The following is an 18,498-nucleotide window of genomic DNA, read 5'->3' as shown; positions in this document are numbered from 1 at the left end:
TAAGTGAGAGGACTAACTGGTGACTCCAAACTGCCACACACCTCTCCAAAGTGTGCACTATTCCTAAGTCATTTCAATGCACTTTTATGACACAAAGTCTTCAACTATAAGGTGCTGTTTCGAGCTCTCCCAGTTGTGCCGTTGAGGAACTAGAGCAGAAGACTTGTGGTTGTTTTGATTGGAACACAGCCCTGCATCCCTGACATCACACAATTACTGTTGTTTATGCTAGATTAGGTGGGCATCATTTGAAAGCTTATTCTATTGCTAACATGACTAGCTAAGTTATAAGATGCGATCTTAGTGTTAAGGTTTCACAGGGCAATTCAGAGAAACAGGTTGTAATTGTATGGAAATAGAAAGGAGTCGTGTGCATTCAGGTGCGTGTTTTGTGGCAAATTTTCTTCACAAAACAAAAGTTTGAAAAAAGGCAGTAAATGTAAAAACAGTGTAATTTTTGTATTCAGTATTGTGTCACGTGGAATATTGTGTCCTCAACTTTGGAGGCGTTGAGGATTAAAATAAATACCGCTTTGATGCCATACTATCAAGTCAAAAACCTGTGAGTCCAAAGGTGCAATTCACATTTCCATATCAAAATCATGTCATAAACACAGTCAACATTTATGATCACTATGTTTGATGTACATTTACTAGATGACATGGCATCATACCCTCGGTTGTTCTGAACAGAATGAGTCTTTTCGCTGGGACAATTATGCGCCGCCCTAAGGGATTCCCAGTCAAAGCCGGTTGTGACACAGCCTGGGATCGAAATCCGGGTCTGTAGTGACACCTCAAGCACTGCGATGCAGTGCCTTAGACAGCTGCACCACTCAGGAGGCCCCCAAATCTGCCATTTTCAACCCATATACATACGGGTACAAGATTTAAGGGTTATGGCACTAATATTATCCTGCTATAAAACTCCAGTATAAAACTAAAAGGGACATAGTTGTCACTCTTCATCAGTGAAGCATTTTTACAGACACCATCACACCAACCATCACCATATCATCTACTCTGTCTCATCATACTCATTCTTTCCTGTTCACCTCATCCAGTTCCTTATACATCCAAACCAACAGCACTAACTACATACAAACTAACTAGTAATACATTACATGTTTAGTTTATTAGGATCCCCACTAGCTACTACACATGCATCAGCTACTCTTCCTGGGGTCCACATAAAACGTAAAAAATACATGACAATGTACAGAACAGTAATAGACAAGAACAACATAAGATATTAATCCAATTCTAAATAAATAGTTAGTGTCTTCAGGAAGTATTCCCCTTGCCTTTTTCCACATTGTTATGTTACAGCCTTATTCTGAAATTGATTAAAATGTTGTTTTTTCTCTCATCAATCTACACACAATAACCCATAATGACAAAGCAAAAATAGTGTTGACATTTTTGTTAATTTATTTTAAAAATTTAAAAATGAAATCATATTTATATAAGTATTCAGACACTTTACTGAGTACTTTGTTGAAGCACCTTTGGCAGTGATTACAGCATTGAGTTATCTTGGGTATGACGCTACAAGCTTGGCACACCTGTATTTGGGGAGTTTCTCCCATTCTTCTCTGCAGATCCTCTCAAGCTCTGTCAGGTTGGATGGGGAGCGTTGCTGCTAAGCTATTTTCAAGTTTCTCCAGAGATGTTCGATCAGGTTCAAGTCCGGGCTCTGGCTGGACCACTCAAGGACATTCAGAGACTTGTCCCGAAGCCAGTCCTACGTTGTCTTGACTGTGTGCTTTGGGTTTAAATTATATATATTTTTTCTCACTTTTATTTAACCCGGTAGGCTAGTTGAGAAAAAGTTCTCATTTGCAACTGCGACCTGACAAAGATAAAGCAAAGCAATTCGACACATACAACAACACAGAGTTACACATGGAATAAACAAACATACAATCAATAACACAGTAGAAAAATCTATATACAGCATGTGCAAATGAGGTAGGATAAGAGAGGGAAGGCAATAAATAGGCCATTGTGGCGAAGTAGTTACAATATGGCAATTAAACACTGGAATGGTAGGGTGTGCAGAAGATGCATGTGCAAGTAGAGATACTGGGGTGCAAAGGAGCAAGATAAATAAATAAATACAGTATGGGGATGAGGTAGATTGGATGGGCAATTTCCAGATGAGCTATGTACAGGTGCAGTGATCTGTGAGCTGCTTTGACAGCTGGTGCTTAAAGCTAGTGAGGGAGACATGAGTCTCCAGCTTCAGAGATTTTTGCAGTTCGTTCCAGTCATTGGCAGCAGATAACTGGAAGGAGAGGTGGCCAAAGGAAGAATTGGCTTTGGGGGTGACCAGTGAGATATACCTGCTGGAGCACATGCTACGGGTGGGTGCTGCTATGGTGACCAGTGAGCTGAGATAAGACGGGGCTTTACCTAGCAGAGACTTGTAGATGACCTGGAGCCAGTGGGTTTGGCGACAAGTATGAAGCGAGGGCCAGCCAACGAGAGCATACAGCATACCCAGTGGTGGGTAGTATATGGGGCTTTGGTGACAAAACGGATGGCACTGTGATAGACTGCATCCAATTTGTTGAGTAGAGTGTTGGAGGCTATTTTGTAAATTATATCGCCGAAGTCGAGGATCGGTAGGATGGTCAGTTTTACGAGGGTATGTTTGGAAGCATGACTGAAGGATGCTTTGTTGCGAAATAGGAAGCCGATTCTAGATTTAATTTTGGATTGGAGATGTTTAATGTAAATCTGGAAGGAGAGTTTGCAGTCTAACCAAACACCTAGGTATTTGTAGTTGTCCACATATTCTAAGTCAGAACCGTCCTGTCACGACTTCTGCCGAAGTCGAAGCCTCTCCTTGTTCGGGCGGTGCTCGGCCTTTGACGTCACCGGTCTTCCAGCCGTCATTGATCCATTTTTCATTCTCCATTGGTTTTGTCTTCCTACACACCTGGTCTCAATCCCATTCATTACCTGTTGTGTATTTAACCCTCTGTTTCCCCTCATGTCTTTGTCAGAGATGGTTTGTTATTCAGTGTTGTATTGGTGCGCGACGGGTCCTCTCACCCACTTTGTTTATTGTTTACATTTAGTGTTTGGAGTATGTTTCGTTTATTGTTATTAAATAACTCCATAACACTCAGTTTGATTCTCCTGCGCCTGACTTCCCTGCCACCTATGCACACGACTCTGACACGTCCAGAGTAGTGATGATGGACGGGTGGGCAGCGAACGGTGGAAGAGCATGCATTTAGTTTTACTTGCATTTAAGAGCAGTTGGAGGCCATGGAAGGAGGGTTGTTGTCCTGTTGGAAGGTAAACCTTCACCCCAGTCTGATGTCCCGATCGCTCTGGAGCAGATTTTCATTGCGCCATACATCTTTACTTCGATTCTGACTAGTCTCCCAGTCCCTGCCGCTGAAAAACATCACCACAGCATGATGTTGCCACCACGCTTCACAGTAGGGATGGCGCCAGGTTACCTCCAGCTTGGTATTCAGGCCATGGTTTCATCAGACCAGAGAATTTTGTTTGTCATGGTCTAAGAGTCTTTAAGTGCCTTTTGGCAAACTCCAAGCGGGCTGTCATGTGCTTTTTACTGAAGAGTGGCTTCTGTCTGGCCACTCTACCATAAAGGCCTGATTGGTGGAGTGCTGCAGAGATGGTTGTCCTTCTGGAATGTTTCATCAGACCAGAGAATTTTGTTTGTCATGGTCTGAGAGTCTTTAAGTGCCTTTTGGCAAACTCCAAGCGGGCTGTCATGTGCTTTTTACTGAGGAGTGGCTTCTGTCTGGCCACTCTACCATAAAGGCCTGATTGGTGGAGTGCTGCAGAGATGGTTGTCCTTCTGGAATGTTCTCCCATCTCCACAGAGGAACTCTACAGCTTTGTCAGAGTGACCATCGGGTTCTTGGTCACCTCCCTGACCAAGGCCCTTCTCCCCGAATTCATTTTTAAAAAACCTTTATTTAACTAGGCAAGTCAGTTAAGAACAAATTATTATTTACAATGACAGCCTACCGTCAGGAGCAGAACGACAGATTTTTACATTGTCAGCTCGGGGATTCGATCCAGCAACCTTTCGATTACTATCCCAACGCTATAACCACTAGGCTACCTGCCGCCCCAAAAGTGTTGGTTACACGGGGAACCATCTTTCCACAATTGCTCAGTTTGGCCGAGTGGCCAGCTCTAGGAAGAGTCATGGTGGTTACAAACTTCTTCCATTTAAGAATGATGGAGGTCACAGTGTTCTTGTGGACCTTCAATGCTGCAGAAATGTTTCGGTACCCTTCCCCAGATCTGTGCCTCAACACAATCCTGTCTCGGAGGTCTACGAACAATTCCTTCAACCTCATAGCTTGGTTTTTGCTCTGCCACGCACTGTCAACCGTAGGACCTTATATAGACAGGTGTGTGCCCTGTGTGCCCTTTCAAATCAATCAGGTGAATTTACCACCGGTGGACTCCAATCAAGTTGTAGAAACATCTCAAGGATGATCAATGGAAACAGGATGCACCTGAGCTCAATTTCGAGTCTCATAGCAAAGGGTCTGAATACTTGAATACTGTAAATAAGGTATTTATTTAATACATTTGCAAAAAATTCTAAAAACCTCGCTTTGTCATTATGGGGTATTGTGTGTAGGTTGCTGGGGATTTAACATTTTTTTAATCCATTTTAGTATAAGGCTGTAACGTAACAATGTGGAAAAGGTCAAGGGGTCTGAATACTTTCTGAAGGCACTCTATATATCGGAAAGCCACCAAGAGACAACAAAAATACTATTAACACACTATTCAAATATACATATTCTTATATACAGTACAGTTAAATTGGATTTTTAGAAAGAGGAGAAGCTCTGTGATACAAGATGTCTTTTAATCTGTTTTTTAAAGCATTCCACGATGACATGGCTCTACACATAACTGAGCAACGCATGAAATCTGTTTTTGGTTTAGGTACCGTGAAGAAACCCATAGTGATATGTCTGGTGGGATATGGATGTCTAGAAGAGAAGTAGTCAATTTCCTCTCAACCCTCAACCATGAAAGACTCATGTATGTTGTTGATGTTAGTTCTGTGTGCGCAGTTAAGGGCAAGGCGTCGTGCTTTGTTTTGAGCCAGCTGCAGTTTTGAAGGTCATTCTTTACTGCACCTGACCATATTACCCGACAGTGTCACATCTGCTCCTGCAACGCCTTCTACTGCTCATCATGTGGTGCCTTGACCTACCGCCTCCCCAAGTGCTCTTTCCCTCTCTCTCTCTGTGTATGCGTGTGTGTGTGTGTGTATGTGTGTGTGTGTGTGTGATTGTGTGGGTGGAGACAAGTGTGCTGGAGTCAGAGCAGATCCCCACCAGCTGCAACCTGTTCCATAACCAAGACCTCTACTAATACTCAGCTCTGCCACTTCCACGCTGCCAGATCATAATCTCTGCTCAGTCAGTCTACGTTTCTAGCTGTTTGTTACTATTCAGATCCTGTTCTGCCCGTTTTCCTTGCCTAACGCTGTTTTCCTCTCTGCTACAGTTCTGCCCGCTCTGACTCTGGTCCCAGTCTCCAGTCCCACGTCGAGTCATCCTGCTACTCTGTCCTGGATTCCCCACTCTACTACTTCCTTGGATTTCCCTCCGGACCTGCTTACCCTTTCCCAACCCCACTCGCTCCAGCCTCAGCCTCCGCACCTGGTTTCCAGCAACACGCCCGAGCTTCCCCTGACCTGCACTCAATCTCTCCCTTGTTTCAATAAATACCTTGGTTACTTTATCCCAGTCTTCTCGTCTGAGTCTGCTCTTGGGTTCCCCTGTTCCACTCCGCGTAACAGACAGTAATCAAGATGGGGCAAGATCAAAGCCTGAACAAATGGTACAGTTGATCTTTGTGTCAAACGCAGAACATGTTTTTATAACAGACATACCTCTACCCATCTTAACAACACATTTGACAATACGACTTGACCATCCAATGTTACTCCTAGGAGTTCAGCTTCTTCAACTTGTCCAATGGTCGCACCCTTTATGCACAACTCCAGTTGAGGTTTAGGTCTAAGAGAATGGTTTTGGTTTAAGATGTATTTAAGACCAGTTTATTGTTAATTACCCATTCTGACACTAACTATAACACCTTGCTAAGAGTCTCAGTGAGCTCATGTGTAGAGTGTGCAATGTGTAGAGTGCTGATGTGTAGAGTGTGCAATCATCAGTATACATAGTCATTTTTTGCCTCTTGTAAGACAAGTGGCAAATAATTTGTAAAAATAGAGAAGAATAACAGCCCAAGGGAACTGCCTTGAGGGACACCGCACTGTACATATCTGATTTTAGAGAAGCTTCCGTTGAGTTCAATTGGACAAGTAACTCTCCAACCATGTGATGGCAGGTGATGTAAAGCCATAACAAGTTTGTTTTTTCAATAACAAATTATTATCAATAACATCAAATGCTGCACTGAAATCTAATACAACACCAACTACCATCTTATTATCCATTTATTTGAGCCAATTCTCAGTAATCTGAGTCACTGCAGTACAAGTTGAGTGCCCTTCCCTAAACGCATGCTGAAAGTCACTAGTCAACTTGTTCTTTAAAGAATATACTGAACAAAAATATAAACGTAACATGTTAAGTGTTGGTCCCATTTCTCATGAGCTGGAAAAAAAGACCCCAGAAATGTTCCATACGCAGAAAAAGCTTATTTCTCTCAAATTTTGTGCAAAAATTGGTTTACATCTCTGTTAGTGCGCATGTCTTCTTTTCCAAGATAATCAATCCATCTGACAGGTGTGGCATATCAAGAAGCTGATTAAACATCATGATCATTACACAGGTGCACCTTGTGCTGGGGATAATAGGCCACTCACACAACACAATGCCACCAATGTCTCAAGTTTTACAGGAAGCGTGCAATTGACATGCTGACTGCAGGAATGTCCACCAGAGCTGTTTCCAGATAATTTAATGTTTGTTTCTCTAAAAACGACAGAGGTGGTTTATGGTAAAGAATTTTGCAGTACGTCCAACTTGCCTCACAACCGCAGACCACGTGTAACCACACGAGCCCAGGACCTCCACATCTGGCTTCTTCACCTGCGGGTTGGTCTGAGACCAGCCACCTGGACAGATGATTAAACTGTGAGTTTGCACAACTGAAGAATTTCTGCACGAATTGTCAGAAACCATCTCAGGGAAGCTCATCTGCATGCTTGTTGACCTGACTGCAGTTCGGCCTCGTAACCGACTTCAGTGGGCAAATGCTCACCTCCGCGATTGACCACTGGCACCCAAGAGAAGAGTGCTCTTCACGGATTAATCCTGGTTTCAACTGTACCGGGCAGATGGCAGACAGCGTGTATGGCGTCATGTGGGCGAGCGGTTAGCTGATGTCAACATTGTGAACAGAGTCTCCAATTAGGGTGTAATCAGCCAACAATGTCTCTGGATTTTCCCTCAGCAGATTTAGTTTGTGATGTTGTTTATAATGTTCAGAGTTTTTTTTCTGCTGGTAGATCAAATGGAATATGCCAAGCTCCTGCTACTGTTGCCATTGCTATTTTTAGAATTTGAGTATTGATGCATGTCAGTGGAGGCTGGTGAGAGGAGCTATATGAGGACAGGCTCATTGTAATGGCTGGAATGGAATGAAAGGAACAGAGTCAAACGTGGTTTTCATATGTTTGATACCGCTCCATGAATGCTATTCCAGCCATTACAATGAGCATGTCCTGATATTTATTTATTTAATTTTTTATTATTTGACCTTTATTTAACCAGGTAGGCCAGTTGAAGACAAGTTCTCATTTACAACTGCGACCTGGCTAAGGTAAAGCAAAGCATTGTGACAAAAACAACAACACAGAGCTACACATGGGATAAACAAACGTACAGTCAATAACACAAAACAATCTATGTATAGTGTGTGCAAATGTCGTGAGATTTTAGCATTAATTTAGCATTAATACTGGAGCGATAGATGTGCAAGTAGGGATAATGGGGTGCAAAATAGCAAAATTAATTAGTAACAATATGGGGATGAGTTGGGTGTGCTATTTACAGATGGGCTGTGTAAAGGTACAGTGATCAGTAAGCTGCTCTGACAGCTGATGCTTACAGTTGGGAGTTGGAGATATAAGTTTCCAGCTTCAATGATTTTTGCAATTCGTTCCAGGCATTGACAGCAGAGAACTTGAAAGAAAGGGTGCCAAAGAGGTGTTGGCTTTGGGGATGAGCAGTGAAATTTACCTGCTGGAGCGCGTGCTACGAGTGGGTGTTGCTATGGAGATCAGTGAACTGATATAAGGCAGGGCTTTACTGAGCAAAGACTTATAGATGACCTGGAGCCAGTATGTTTGGCAACGAATATGTAGCGAGGTTCAGCCAACAAGAGCACACAGGTCACAGTGGTGGGTAGTATATGGGGCTATGATGACAAAACGGATGGCACTGTGATAGACTACCTCCAATTTGCTGAGTAGAGTGTTGGAGGCTGCAGAGAAGGTATGTTGGGATTCAAAATGGTAGGTGATCTGTTTGTTAACTTGTCTTACGAAGACTTTAGAAGGCATTTCAGTATGAATATAGGTCTATAACAGTTTTGGCCTAGAGTGTCTCAACCCTTTGAAGAGGGTGATGACCGCGGCAGCTTTCCAATCTTTAGGGATCTCAGATGATATGAAAGAGGTTAGACAGGCTAGTAATAGGGGTTGCAACAATTTTGGCGGATAATTTTAGAAAGAGAGGGTCCAGATTGTCTAGCCCAGCTGATTTGCAGGGATCCAGATTTTGCAGGTCTTTCAGAACATCAGCTGTCTGGATTTGGGCGAAGGAGAAGCGGGGGGGACTTGGGCAAGTTTCTGCGGGGGGTGCAGCGTAGTTGGCCGGGGTAGGGGTAGCCAGGTGGAAAGCATGGCCAGCCGTAGAGAAATGCTTATTGAAACGATCGATTATCGTAGATTTATCGGTGGTGACAGTGTTTGCTAGCCTCAGTGCAGTGGGCCGCTGGGAGGAGGTGCTTTTATTCTCCATGGACTTTACAGTGTCCCAAAACCTTTTCGAATTAGTGCTACAGGATGCACATTTCTGTTTGAAAAAGCTAGCCTTAGCTTACCTTATTCCCTGAAAAGTTGCATATCGCGGGGGCTATTCGATGCTAATGCAGTACGCCTTAGGATGTTTTTGTGCTGGTCAAGGGCAGTCAAGTATGGGGTGAACCAAGGGCTATATCCGTTCTTAGTTCTACATTTTTTGAATGGGGCATGCTCATTTAAGATCGTGAGGAAAGCACTTTAAAGAGCAACCAGACATCCTCTACTGATGGGATGAGGTCAATATCCTTCCAGGATACCCGGGCCAGATCGATTAGAAAGGCCTGCTCACTGAAGTGTTTTAGGGATATCTATGATATCCTACCTCTCCTTTGTGTGTGTTTTTGTTTGTTTGTTGACTTTCCAATGCCTTGTACAGTCTTTCCTTTAGAAATACTCCAAATCAATTCCTTTTTTCTGTTGGTTTTATCCTCTATTTCTCCTCATCGTTCTTCTCATTGTCCTGATGCCCTAGTCCCTCAATCCTGCCCTTATTGCTTCTTGCCAGATGATCAAGATGACTTAGTAGACTAGCTAGCCTTTAGAGCCAGGTTGATCAATCTCTCTCAAAATCTCAAAATCAAACAATGTTCTCAAAGGAAAAACATCTACTAATATCTCCAGATGTGGAGAACACAGCACTACATTTAAACAAAATACAAAATAATTGAACAAAAATAATACAATTGTATGAATAGCTCTCCCTAACTGCTGCTGCTCAGTTAGATGGTGATGTCACTATACTCTATACATGGGCCGTGTGCATTTTCTGCTGGTGTATCATGAGGCAGCTCCTCTCTGAGAACCTCTTCCCGCACTGCGTACAGGCAAACGGACTCTCTCCTGTGTGGACCTTCAGGTGCATCTTCAGCCGATGCTGGTGGGAGAACCTCTTCTCACACTGGGGGCAGCTGTACGGTTTCTCCCCTGTGTGTACCCTTTGGTGCCTCTTCAGGTTGAATGAGTGGGAAAAACTGGCCCGGCACAGGTGGCAGCCAAATGGTTTCTCCCCGGTGTGCATCCTCTGGTGCCTCTTCAGACTGGATGAGTGTGAAAAACTGGCCTGGCAAAGGTGGCAGCTGAAGGGTTTCTCACCCGTGTGCATCCTCTGGTGGATCTCCACCTGTTTGGGGAAACTGAAGGCTTTCCCACAGAATAAACATGGGAAGCACTTCTCTTCGCCACTGGATCTACTGATAGCGTTACTACTACTACTGTCATTTGTCACCGGGCTTGTGTATCCATTTAGTGTTGAGGCACTGGCATTGTCTGAGGTCTGATTTAACATTAGGGGAATGTCAGGATGAAGGCCAGGGAGTGTCTGTGTTCTCCCAGGGTCCATGTTCCAGTTGATAGATCCTATAGAAGGCAGGCTGAAGGCAGCACCTGTTAGGGGGTTAATCTGAGACGCCATCAGTCTCTCTGAATCACAACTATAGGAGCAGGACGGAGCTTCGCTAGCAGAGTCTGTGTCTGTTCTCTCCTGCCGCATACGGACACCTCCCCGTCCCCGCAGACCAAATCTAAACCTCGTCCTGGTCTCAGCCAGTCTGTTGTCATGGAGACTAAGTTTGGATGTTGTTTTGTTTTTGACTGTCTGTTTCTGGTTGTGGTTAACAGTGTTGTTCCCCAGCCCAGAGATGAGGACGCTGTCCCATCCACTGACCTCCGCTTGGCCATTGGCTGCACCCTTCTGGGTCTGGGAATCCAAGATGGCCGCCCAGTCTCCTCTGTTATCCTCCAGCCAACCACCTGCAGGAAGAGGTTAGAAAGTAGACATTCGTTTTTTTTAGTGAATCACCTGGTCAAGTTAATTTATTATGTGTGCCTTTGTATTTAAACATAAGTTGTACTGATTTCATTTTATGAATGAAGAAAAAAACTGCCGGTTGTTTCACTATTCCCATTGAAGATCTAGTACTGTATGTAGGCTACATGCATTGCCTTATGTCAGATAGTGAGATGATTTCAGCTGCGCTGATGAGGGATGAGCGTTGCGTAGAAGTGATGCCACCTCTCGGAAGACAATGGGCTATATGTATTTGTCCTTTACCTTGCTCCCCCATCTTTAGTCCACTCAGCAGATTAATACTCTCTGGTTCATCTTCTATGGTCTCCTCTTTGACCAGCAGCAGATCAGGCTTCCCATCCTCCATGTCTACTGACTGTAAGAGATATAGAGTGAGAGGATGTTGGATCAAGAAATCTGATATGAGCACCCTGCTATGGAGCATCTTCTGATTGGACAATGAGGGATTGATATGAGTATTGTGTAAACATGTTAGTTGATTTGATTACTTGACACTCTTTAATGGTTTGATCATTCAAAGGCATGGTCCCCACACTTGATAACCCCTTACATTTGTTGAAAATTGGCCTATATGGTTAGGTCCAAATTGAAACGTTTCTAACAGAAGAATTATACAAAGCATATGTGCATTACCATGGTAGAAATTGAAAGAGAACACTTTGGAGATTATATGGAAATTATAAAACCAAACGTAAGGACATAACAGTTCACCTGACACAAGATTGAATCCAAACATGACACTGTTGATTTTATGTTCATTTTACATTTACTCTACTTTTCACAGCATTTGTCAATAAGAAATCTGAAAATACTCTGGATACATTCAGTAACATAATAAGAATATTCATTGAAACGTTGGAGTAGGTGCAAGATAAGAAAAAACTATTAAACTAGGGATTTAGTGAGAGATCTAACTGGTGTCTTCAAGTGGACACACACCTCTCCAAACTGTGCACGGTTCGTCATTTCAATGCATTTTTATTACTCAAGGAAAAAGCCTTCAACTACACTACATGGTCAAAAGGATGTGGACAACCTTTCAAATTAGTGGACTCGGCTATTTCAGCCATACCCATTTGTTTTATTTATTTATAAAACTAAGTTGAGGGGGTAGATCAGCTTTATTATTGCAGATATATTCTAGCTTCCATCAATGTAATTGTCTGCATAATTTCCAATTCGCCCCTATATATTTGTTTAAATATATATACACTAACGGTCAAAAGTTTTAGAACACCTGCTCATTCAAGGGTTTTTCTGTATTTGTACTATTTTCTACTTGTAGAATAGTAGTGAAGACATCAAAAGTATGAAATAACACACATGGACTCATGTACTTACCACAAAAGTGTTTAAAAAGTGTTTAAAAAGTGTTTAAAATTTGAGATTCTTCAAATAACCACCCTTTGCCTTGATGACAGCTTTGCACACTCTTGGCATTCTCTCAAACAGCTTCATGAGGTAGCCACCTGGAAGCATTTCAATTAACATGTGTGCCTTGTTACAACTTAATTTGAGGAAATTATTTATTTCTTAATGTGTATGAGCCAATCAGTTCTGTTGTGACAATGTAGGGGTGTTATACAGAAATTAGACCTATTTGGTAAACGACCAAGTTCAAATGATGAAACTCTCTCTCACGAGGACCTCTACAGGAAAGGAAGACCCAGAGTTACCTCTGCTGCAGAGGATAAGTTCATTTGAGTTACCAGCCTCAGAAATTGCAGCCAAATAAATGCTTCACAGAGTTCAAGTAACAGACACATCAACTGTTCAGAGGAGACTGCATGAATCAGGCCTTCATAGTCAAATTGCTGCAAAGAAACCACTACTAAAGGACACCAAGAAGAAGAAGAGACTTGCTTGGGCCAAGAAACAAGAGCAATGGACATTAGACCGGTGGAAATCTGTCCTTTGGTCTGATGAGTCCAAATTTGGGATTTTTGGTTCCAAACGCAGTGCCTTTGTGAGATGCAGAGTAGGTGAACGGATGAAGGAGAGAAGGAGAGTGATGGAGTGCTGCATCAGATGACCTGGCCTCCACAATCACTAGACCTCAACCGAATTGAGATGGTTAGGGATGATTTGGACCACAGAGTGAAGGAAAAGCAGCCAACTAGTGCTCAGCATATGTGGGAACTCCTCCAAGACTGTTGAAAAAGCATTCCAGGTGAAGCTGGTTGAGAGAATGCTAGGGTGGCTACATTGAAGAATATAAAATATAAAATATTTTTGGGTTACTACATTATTCCATATGTGTTCATTCATAGTTTGTCTTTACTCTTATTAGAATATAGTAAAAATAAAGAAAAACCCTTGAATTTGTAGGTGTATCCAAACTTTTGACTGGTGCTGTAAATACAGTTGAAGTCCGAAGTTTACATACACCTTAGCCAAATACATTTAAACTCAGTTTTTCACAATACCTTACATTTTATCCTAGTAAAAATTCCCTGGATCACCACTTTAATTTAAGAATGTGAAATGTCAGAATAATAGTAGAGAGAATTGTTCAGCTTTTAATTCTTTCATCACATTCCCAGTGGGTCAGAAGTTTACATACACTCGATTAGTATTTGGTAACATTGCCTTTAAATTGGGTCAAATGTTTCAGGCAGCCATCCACAAGCTTCCCACGGTAAGTTGGGTGAATTTTGGCCCATTCCTCCTGACAGAGCTGGTGTAACCGAGTCAGGTTTGTAGGCCTCCTTGCTCGCACACGCTTTATCAGTTCTGCACACAAATTTTCTATAGGATTGAGGTCAGGGCTTTGATGGCCACTCCAATACCTTGACTTTGTTGTCCTTAAGCCATTTTGCCACAACTTTGGAAGTATTGTTGAGGTCATTGACCATTTGGAAGACCCATTTACGACCAAGCTTTAACTTCCTGACTGAGGTCTTAAGATGTTGCTTCAATATATCCACATAATTTTCCTGCCTCATGATATCATTTATTTTGTGAGGTGCACCAGTCCCTCCTGCAGCAAAGCACCCCACAACATGATGCTGCCACCTCGTGCTTCACGGTTGGGATGGTGTTCTTCAGCTTGCAAGCCTCCCCCTTTTTCCTGATGGTCATTATGGCCAAACAGTTATATTTTTGTTTCATCAAAACAGAGGACATTTCTCCATAAAGCACGATCTTTGTCCCCATGTGCAGTTGCAAACCGTAGTCTGGCTTTTTTATGCCGGTTTTGGAACAGTGGCTTCTTCCTTGCTGAGCACCCTTTCAGGTTATGTCGATATAGGACTCGTTTTACTGTGGATATAGATACTTTGTACCTGTTTCCTCCAGCATCTTCACAAGGTCCTTTGCTGTTGTTCTGGGAATGATTTGCACTTTTCGCACCATAGTACGTTCATCTCTAGGAGACAGAACGCGTCTCCTTTCTGAGTGGTATGACAGCTGCGTGGTTTGTAAACAATTGTTGGAAAAATTACTTGTGTCATGCACAAAGTAGATGTCCTAACCGACTTGCCAAAACTATATTTTTTTCCACATTTTGTTACATTACAGCCTTATTCTAAAATGTATGTAATTATTTGTTTTGCCTAATCAATCTACACACAATACTCCAAAGTGACAAAGCAAAAACAGGTTGACATTTTGCTATGAGACTTGAAATTGAGCTCAGGTGCATCCTATTTCCAATGATCATCCTTGAGATGTTTCTACAACTTGATTGGAGTGTACTTGTGGTAAATTCAATTGATTGGACATGATTTGGAAAGGCACACACCTGTCTATTTAACAGGTCCCACAGTTGACAGTGTATTTCAGAGCAAAAACCAAATCATGAGGTCGAAGGAATTGTCCATAGAGCTCAGAGACAGGATTGTGTCAAGGCCAGACCTGGGCGAAGGGTACCAAAAAATATCTACAGCATTGAAGGTCCCCAAAAACACAGTGGCCTCCATCATTATTTTTTACCCCTTTTTTCTCCCCAGTTTTTGTGGTATCCAATTGATAGTTACGGTCTTGTCTCATCGCTGAAACTCCCGTAAGGACTTGGGAGAGGCAAAGGCCGAGAGCCATGCATCCTCCGAAACACAACCCAGCCAAGCCGCACTGCTTCTTGACACAATGCCCACTTAACCCAGAAGCCAGCCTTGCCAACGTGTCGGAGGAAACGCTGTACACCTGGCGACTGTGTCAGTGTGCCCGGCACGCCACAGGAGTCGCTAATGTGCAATGGGACAAGGACATCCCGGACGGCCAAACCCTCCCCTAACCTGGACGACGCTGGGCCAATTGTGCGCTGCTCCATGGGTCTCCCGGTCGCGGCCGGCTGCAAGAGAGCCTTAGACACAAACCCAGAATCTCTAGTGGCACAGCTAGCACTCCGATGCAGCGCCTTAGACCACTGCGCCACTCAGGAGGCCCGGCCTCCATCATTCTTAAATGGAAGAAGTTTGGAACCACCAAGAATCGTCCTAAAGCTAGCCGCCCAGCCAAACTGAGCAATCAGGGGAGAAGGGCCTTGGTCAGGGAGGTGACCAAGAACCCAACGGTCACTCTGACAGAGCTCCAGAGAACCTCTGTGGAGATGGGAGAACCTTCCAGAAGAACAACCATCTCTGCAGCAATCCACCAATCAGACCTTTATGGTAGAGTGGCCAGACTGAATCCACTCCCCAGTAAAAGGCACATGACAGCCCGCTTAGAGTTTGGAAACCTGGCACCATCCCTACAGTGAAGCATGGTGGTAGCAGCATCATGCTGTGGGGATGTTTTTCAGTGGTGTGGACTGGGAGACTAACCAGGATCGAGGGAAAGATGAACGGAGCAGAGTACAGAGAGATCCTTGTTGAAAACCTGCTCCAGAGCGCACTGGACCTCAGACTGTGGTGAAGGTTCACCTTCCAACAGGACAACAAATCAAATGTTATTTGTCACAAATGCGCCGAATACCACAGGTGTAGACCTTACAGTGAAATGCTTACTGACAAGCCCTTAGCCCTTAACCAACAATGCTGTAAGAAGTTAAGAAAATAAAAAAGTAAAGTAAAAAAAATAGATAAGTAAAACGTTTAAAATAAAAGTAACATATAATTAAACAGCAGCAGTAAAATAACAATAGCGAGTTTGTATTTTGATTTATTTTGATTTCACCAGGTAGGCAAGTTGAGAACAAGTTCTTATTTACAATTGCGACCTGGTCAAGAAAAAGCAAAGCAGTTCGACACATAGAACAACACAGAGTTACACATGGAGTAAAACAAACATACAGTCAATAATACAGTAGAAAAATAAGTCTATATACAATGTGAGCAAATGAGGTGAGATAAGGGAGGTAAAGGCAAAAAAAAGGCCATGGTGGCGAGGTAAATACAATATTGCAAGTAAAACACTGGAATGGTAGATTTGCAGTGGAAGAATGTGCAAAGTAGAAATAGAAATGATGGGGTGCAAAGGAGCAAAATGAATAAATAAATAAATACAGTAGGGGAATTGGTAATTGTTTAGACTAAATTATAGATGGGCTATGTACAGGTGCAGTAATCTGTGAGCTGCTCTGACAGATGGTGCTTAAAGCTAGTGAGGGAGATAAGTGTTTCCAGTTTCAGAGATTTTTGTAGTTCGTTCCAGTCATTGGCAGCAGAGAACTGGAAGGAGAGGCGGCCAAAGGAGGAATTCGCTTTGGGGATGACCAGAGAGATATACCTGCTGGAGCGCGTGCTACAGGTGGGTGCTGCTATGGTGACCAGCGAGCTGAGATAAGGGGGGACTTTACCTAGCAGGGTCTTGTAGATGACCTGGAGCCAGTGGGTTTGACGACGAGTATGAAGCGAGGGCAGGTCGCCGTGGTGGGTAGTATATGGGGCTTTGGTGACAAAACGGATGGCACTGTGACAGACTGCATCCAATTTATTGAGTAGGGTATTGGAGGCTATTTTGTAAATGACATCGCCGAAGTCGAGGATCGGTAGGATGGTCAGTTTTACGAGGGTATGTTTGGCAGCATGAGTGAAGGATGCTTTGTTGTGAAATAGGAAGCCAATTCTAGATGTAATTTTGGATTGGAGATGTTTGATAGTTGAGCAACCCTAAGCACACAGTCAAGACAACGCAGGAGTGGCTTCTGGTCAAGTCTCTGAATGACCTTGAGTGGCCCAGCCAGAGCCTGGACTTGAACCCGATCGAACATCTCTGGAGAGACCTGAAAATAGCTGTGCAGCAACGCAGAGAAGAATGGGATTAACTCCCCAAATACAGGTGTGCCAAGCTTGTAGCGTCATACCCAAGTACTTGTAATACATTTACAAAAATATCTAAAAACCTGTTTTTGCTTCGACATTATGGGGTATTATGTGTAGATTGATGAGGGAAAAAATAAATGTAATCAATTTTAGAATAAGGCTGTAACGTAAGAAAATGTGGAAAAAGTCAAGGGGTCTGAATACTTTCCGAATGCCACCACCATGCACACAAATACATACACACGCATATACACACACACACATACAGTCGAAGTTGGAAGTTTACATAAAATTAGGTTGGAGTCATTAAAACTTTCTGTGTAACAAACTATAGTTTTGGCAAGTCAGTTAGGACAACTACTTTGTGCATGACACAAGTCATTTTTCCAACAATTGTTTACAGACAGATTATTTCACTGTATCACAATTCCAGTGCGTCAGAAGTTTACATACACTAAGTTGACTGTGCCTTTAAACATCTTGGAAAATTCCAGAAAATTATGTCATGGCTTTAGAAGCTTCTGATAGGATAATTGACATCATTTGAGTAAATTGGAGGTGTACCTGTGGATGTATTTCAAGGCCTACCTTCAATCTCAGTGCCTCTTTACTGACATCATCGGAAAATCAAAAGAAATCAGCCAAGACCTCAGAAAAAATTTGTAGACCACAAGTCTGGTTCATCCTTGGGAGCAATTTCCAAATGCCTGAAGGTACCACGTTCATATTTACAAACAATAGTATGCAAGTATAAACACCATGGGACCATGCAACCGTCATACCACTCAGAAATTGGCGTAAACTATTGAATAACAACATTTTGGCTTCTACTTCCAGTTTATGCATACAAAAACTGCAAGAGATACTGTTGCATGTAGGTCTAGATTATTTATGGATTGTTCATTTAGAATAATCAAAACATTCTTTTAACCACTCCAAAAACTCCAAAGCAATTGCATGTGGTGCAGGAACCACTGAAATGCTGCTTTTTTCTATTATCAAGACACCTGCTGGTAACTTTTAGCTGGTTAGGACACCTCATGATGTCTCCTAAATACTCTGTCAACTAGGTATGTCTCTTATCACTAAAGAGGCTTCACACATAGCTTTTATTTTTACCCATCAGAGTAGGAGTAAAAATGTATCTACTCTCAGCACTTATGACAAATGTTCTACTCTTAGAGGCTTTGTGGATACAGGCCCTGATGTATACAAAATTGTCTCAATGAAAGTCTTTGAATGAAAAGTCACATTTTTGTGTTTATTAAACATAAACTATTTTTAAATACACCATAAGAAAACCACACATACACATCTCAACAAAAAAAATCGTCATGAACTTGATAAAGTGCATTCCTTTCTCATTAACCCTTTACACTTGTGGACATTGGCCCATATGGAAAAGGTCA

The 18,498-nt window shown here is 42.6% G+C and overlaps 2 protein-coding genes across 2 annotated transcripts in view; both read right to left on the bottom strand.

The window, feature by feature from the left end:
* Positions 1-18,498, bottom strand: part of LOC112231626 (zinc finger protein 205-like) — a 147,622-nt gene that overhangs the window by 17,764 nt on the left and 111,360 nt on the right. The window lies entirely within an intron of this gene.
* Positions 9,313-18,498, bottom strand: part of LOC112245001 (zinc finger and BTB domain-containing protein 41-like) — a 52,379-nt gene continuing 43,193 nt past the window's right edge. Inside the window, exon 6 of the mRNA XM_042311929.1 lies at positions 9,313-10,828. Coding sequence (XP_042167863.1) covers positions 9,822-10,828 — 1,007 coding nt within the window. The 3' untranslated portion in view covers positions 9,313-9,821. The remainder of the gene's footprint in view (positions 10,829-18,498) is intronic.

Source organism: Oncorhynchus tshawytscha, linkage group LG34, assembly GCF_018296145.1.
Source record: "Oncorhynchus tshawytscha isolate Ot180627B linkage group LG34, Otsh_v2.0, whole genome shotgun sequence".
In the NCBI taxonomy this organism is placed as follows: Eukaryota; Metazoa; Chordata; class Actinopteri; order Salmoniformes; family Salmonidae; genus Oncorhynchus; species Oncorhynchus tshawytscha.
This window is presented reverse-complemented; position numbering and strand designations above follow the sequence as displayed.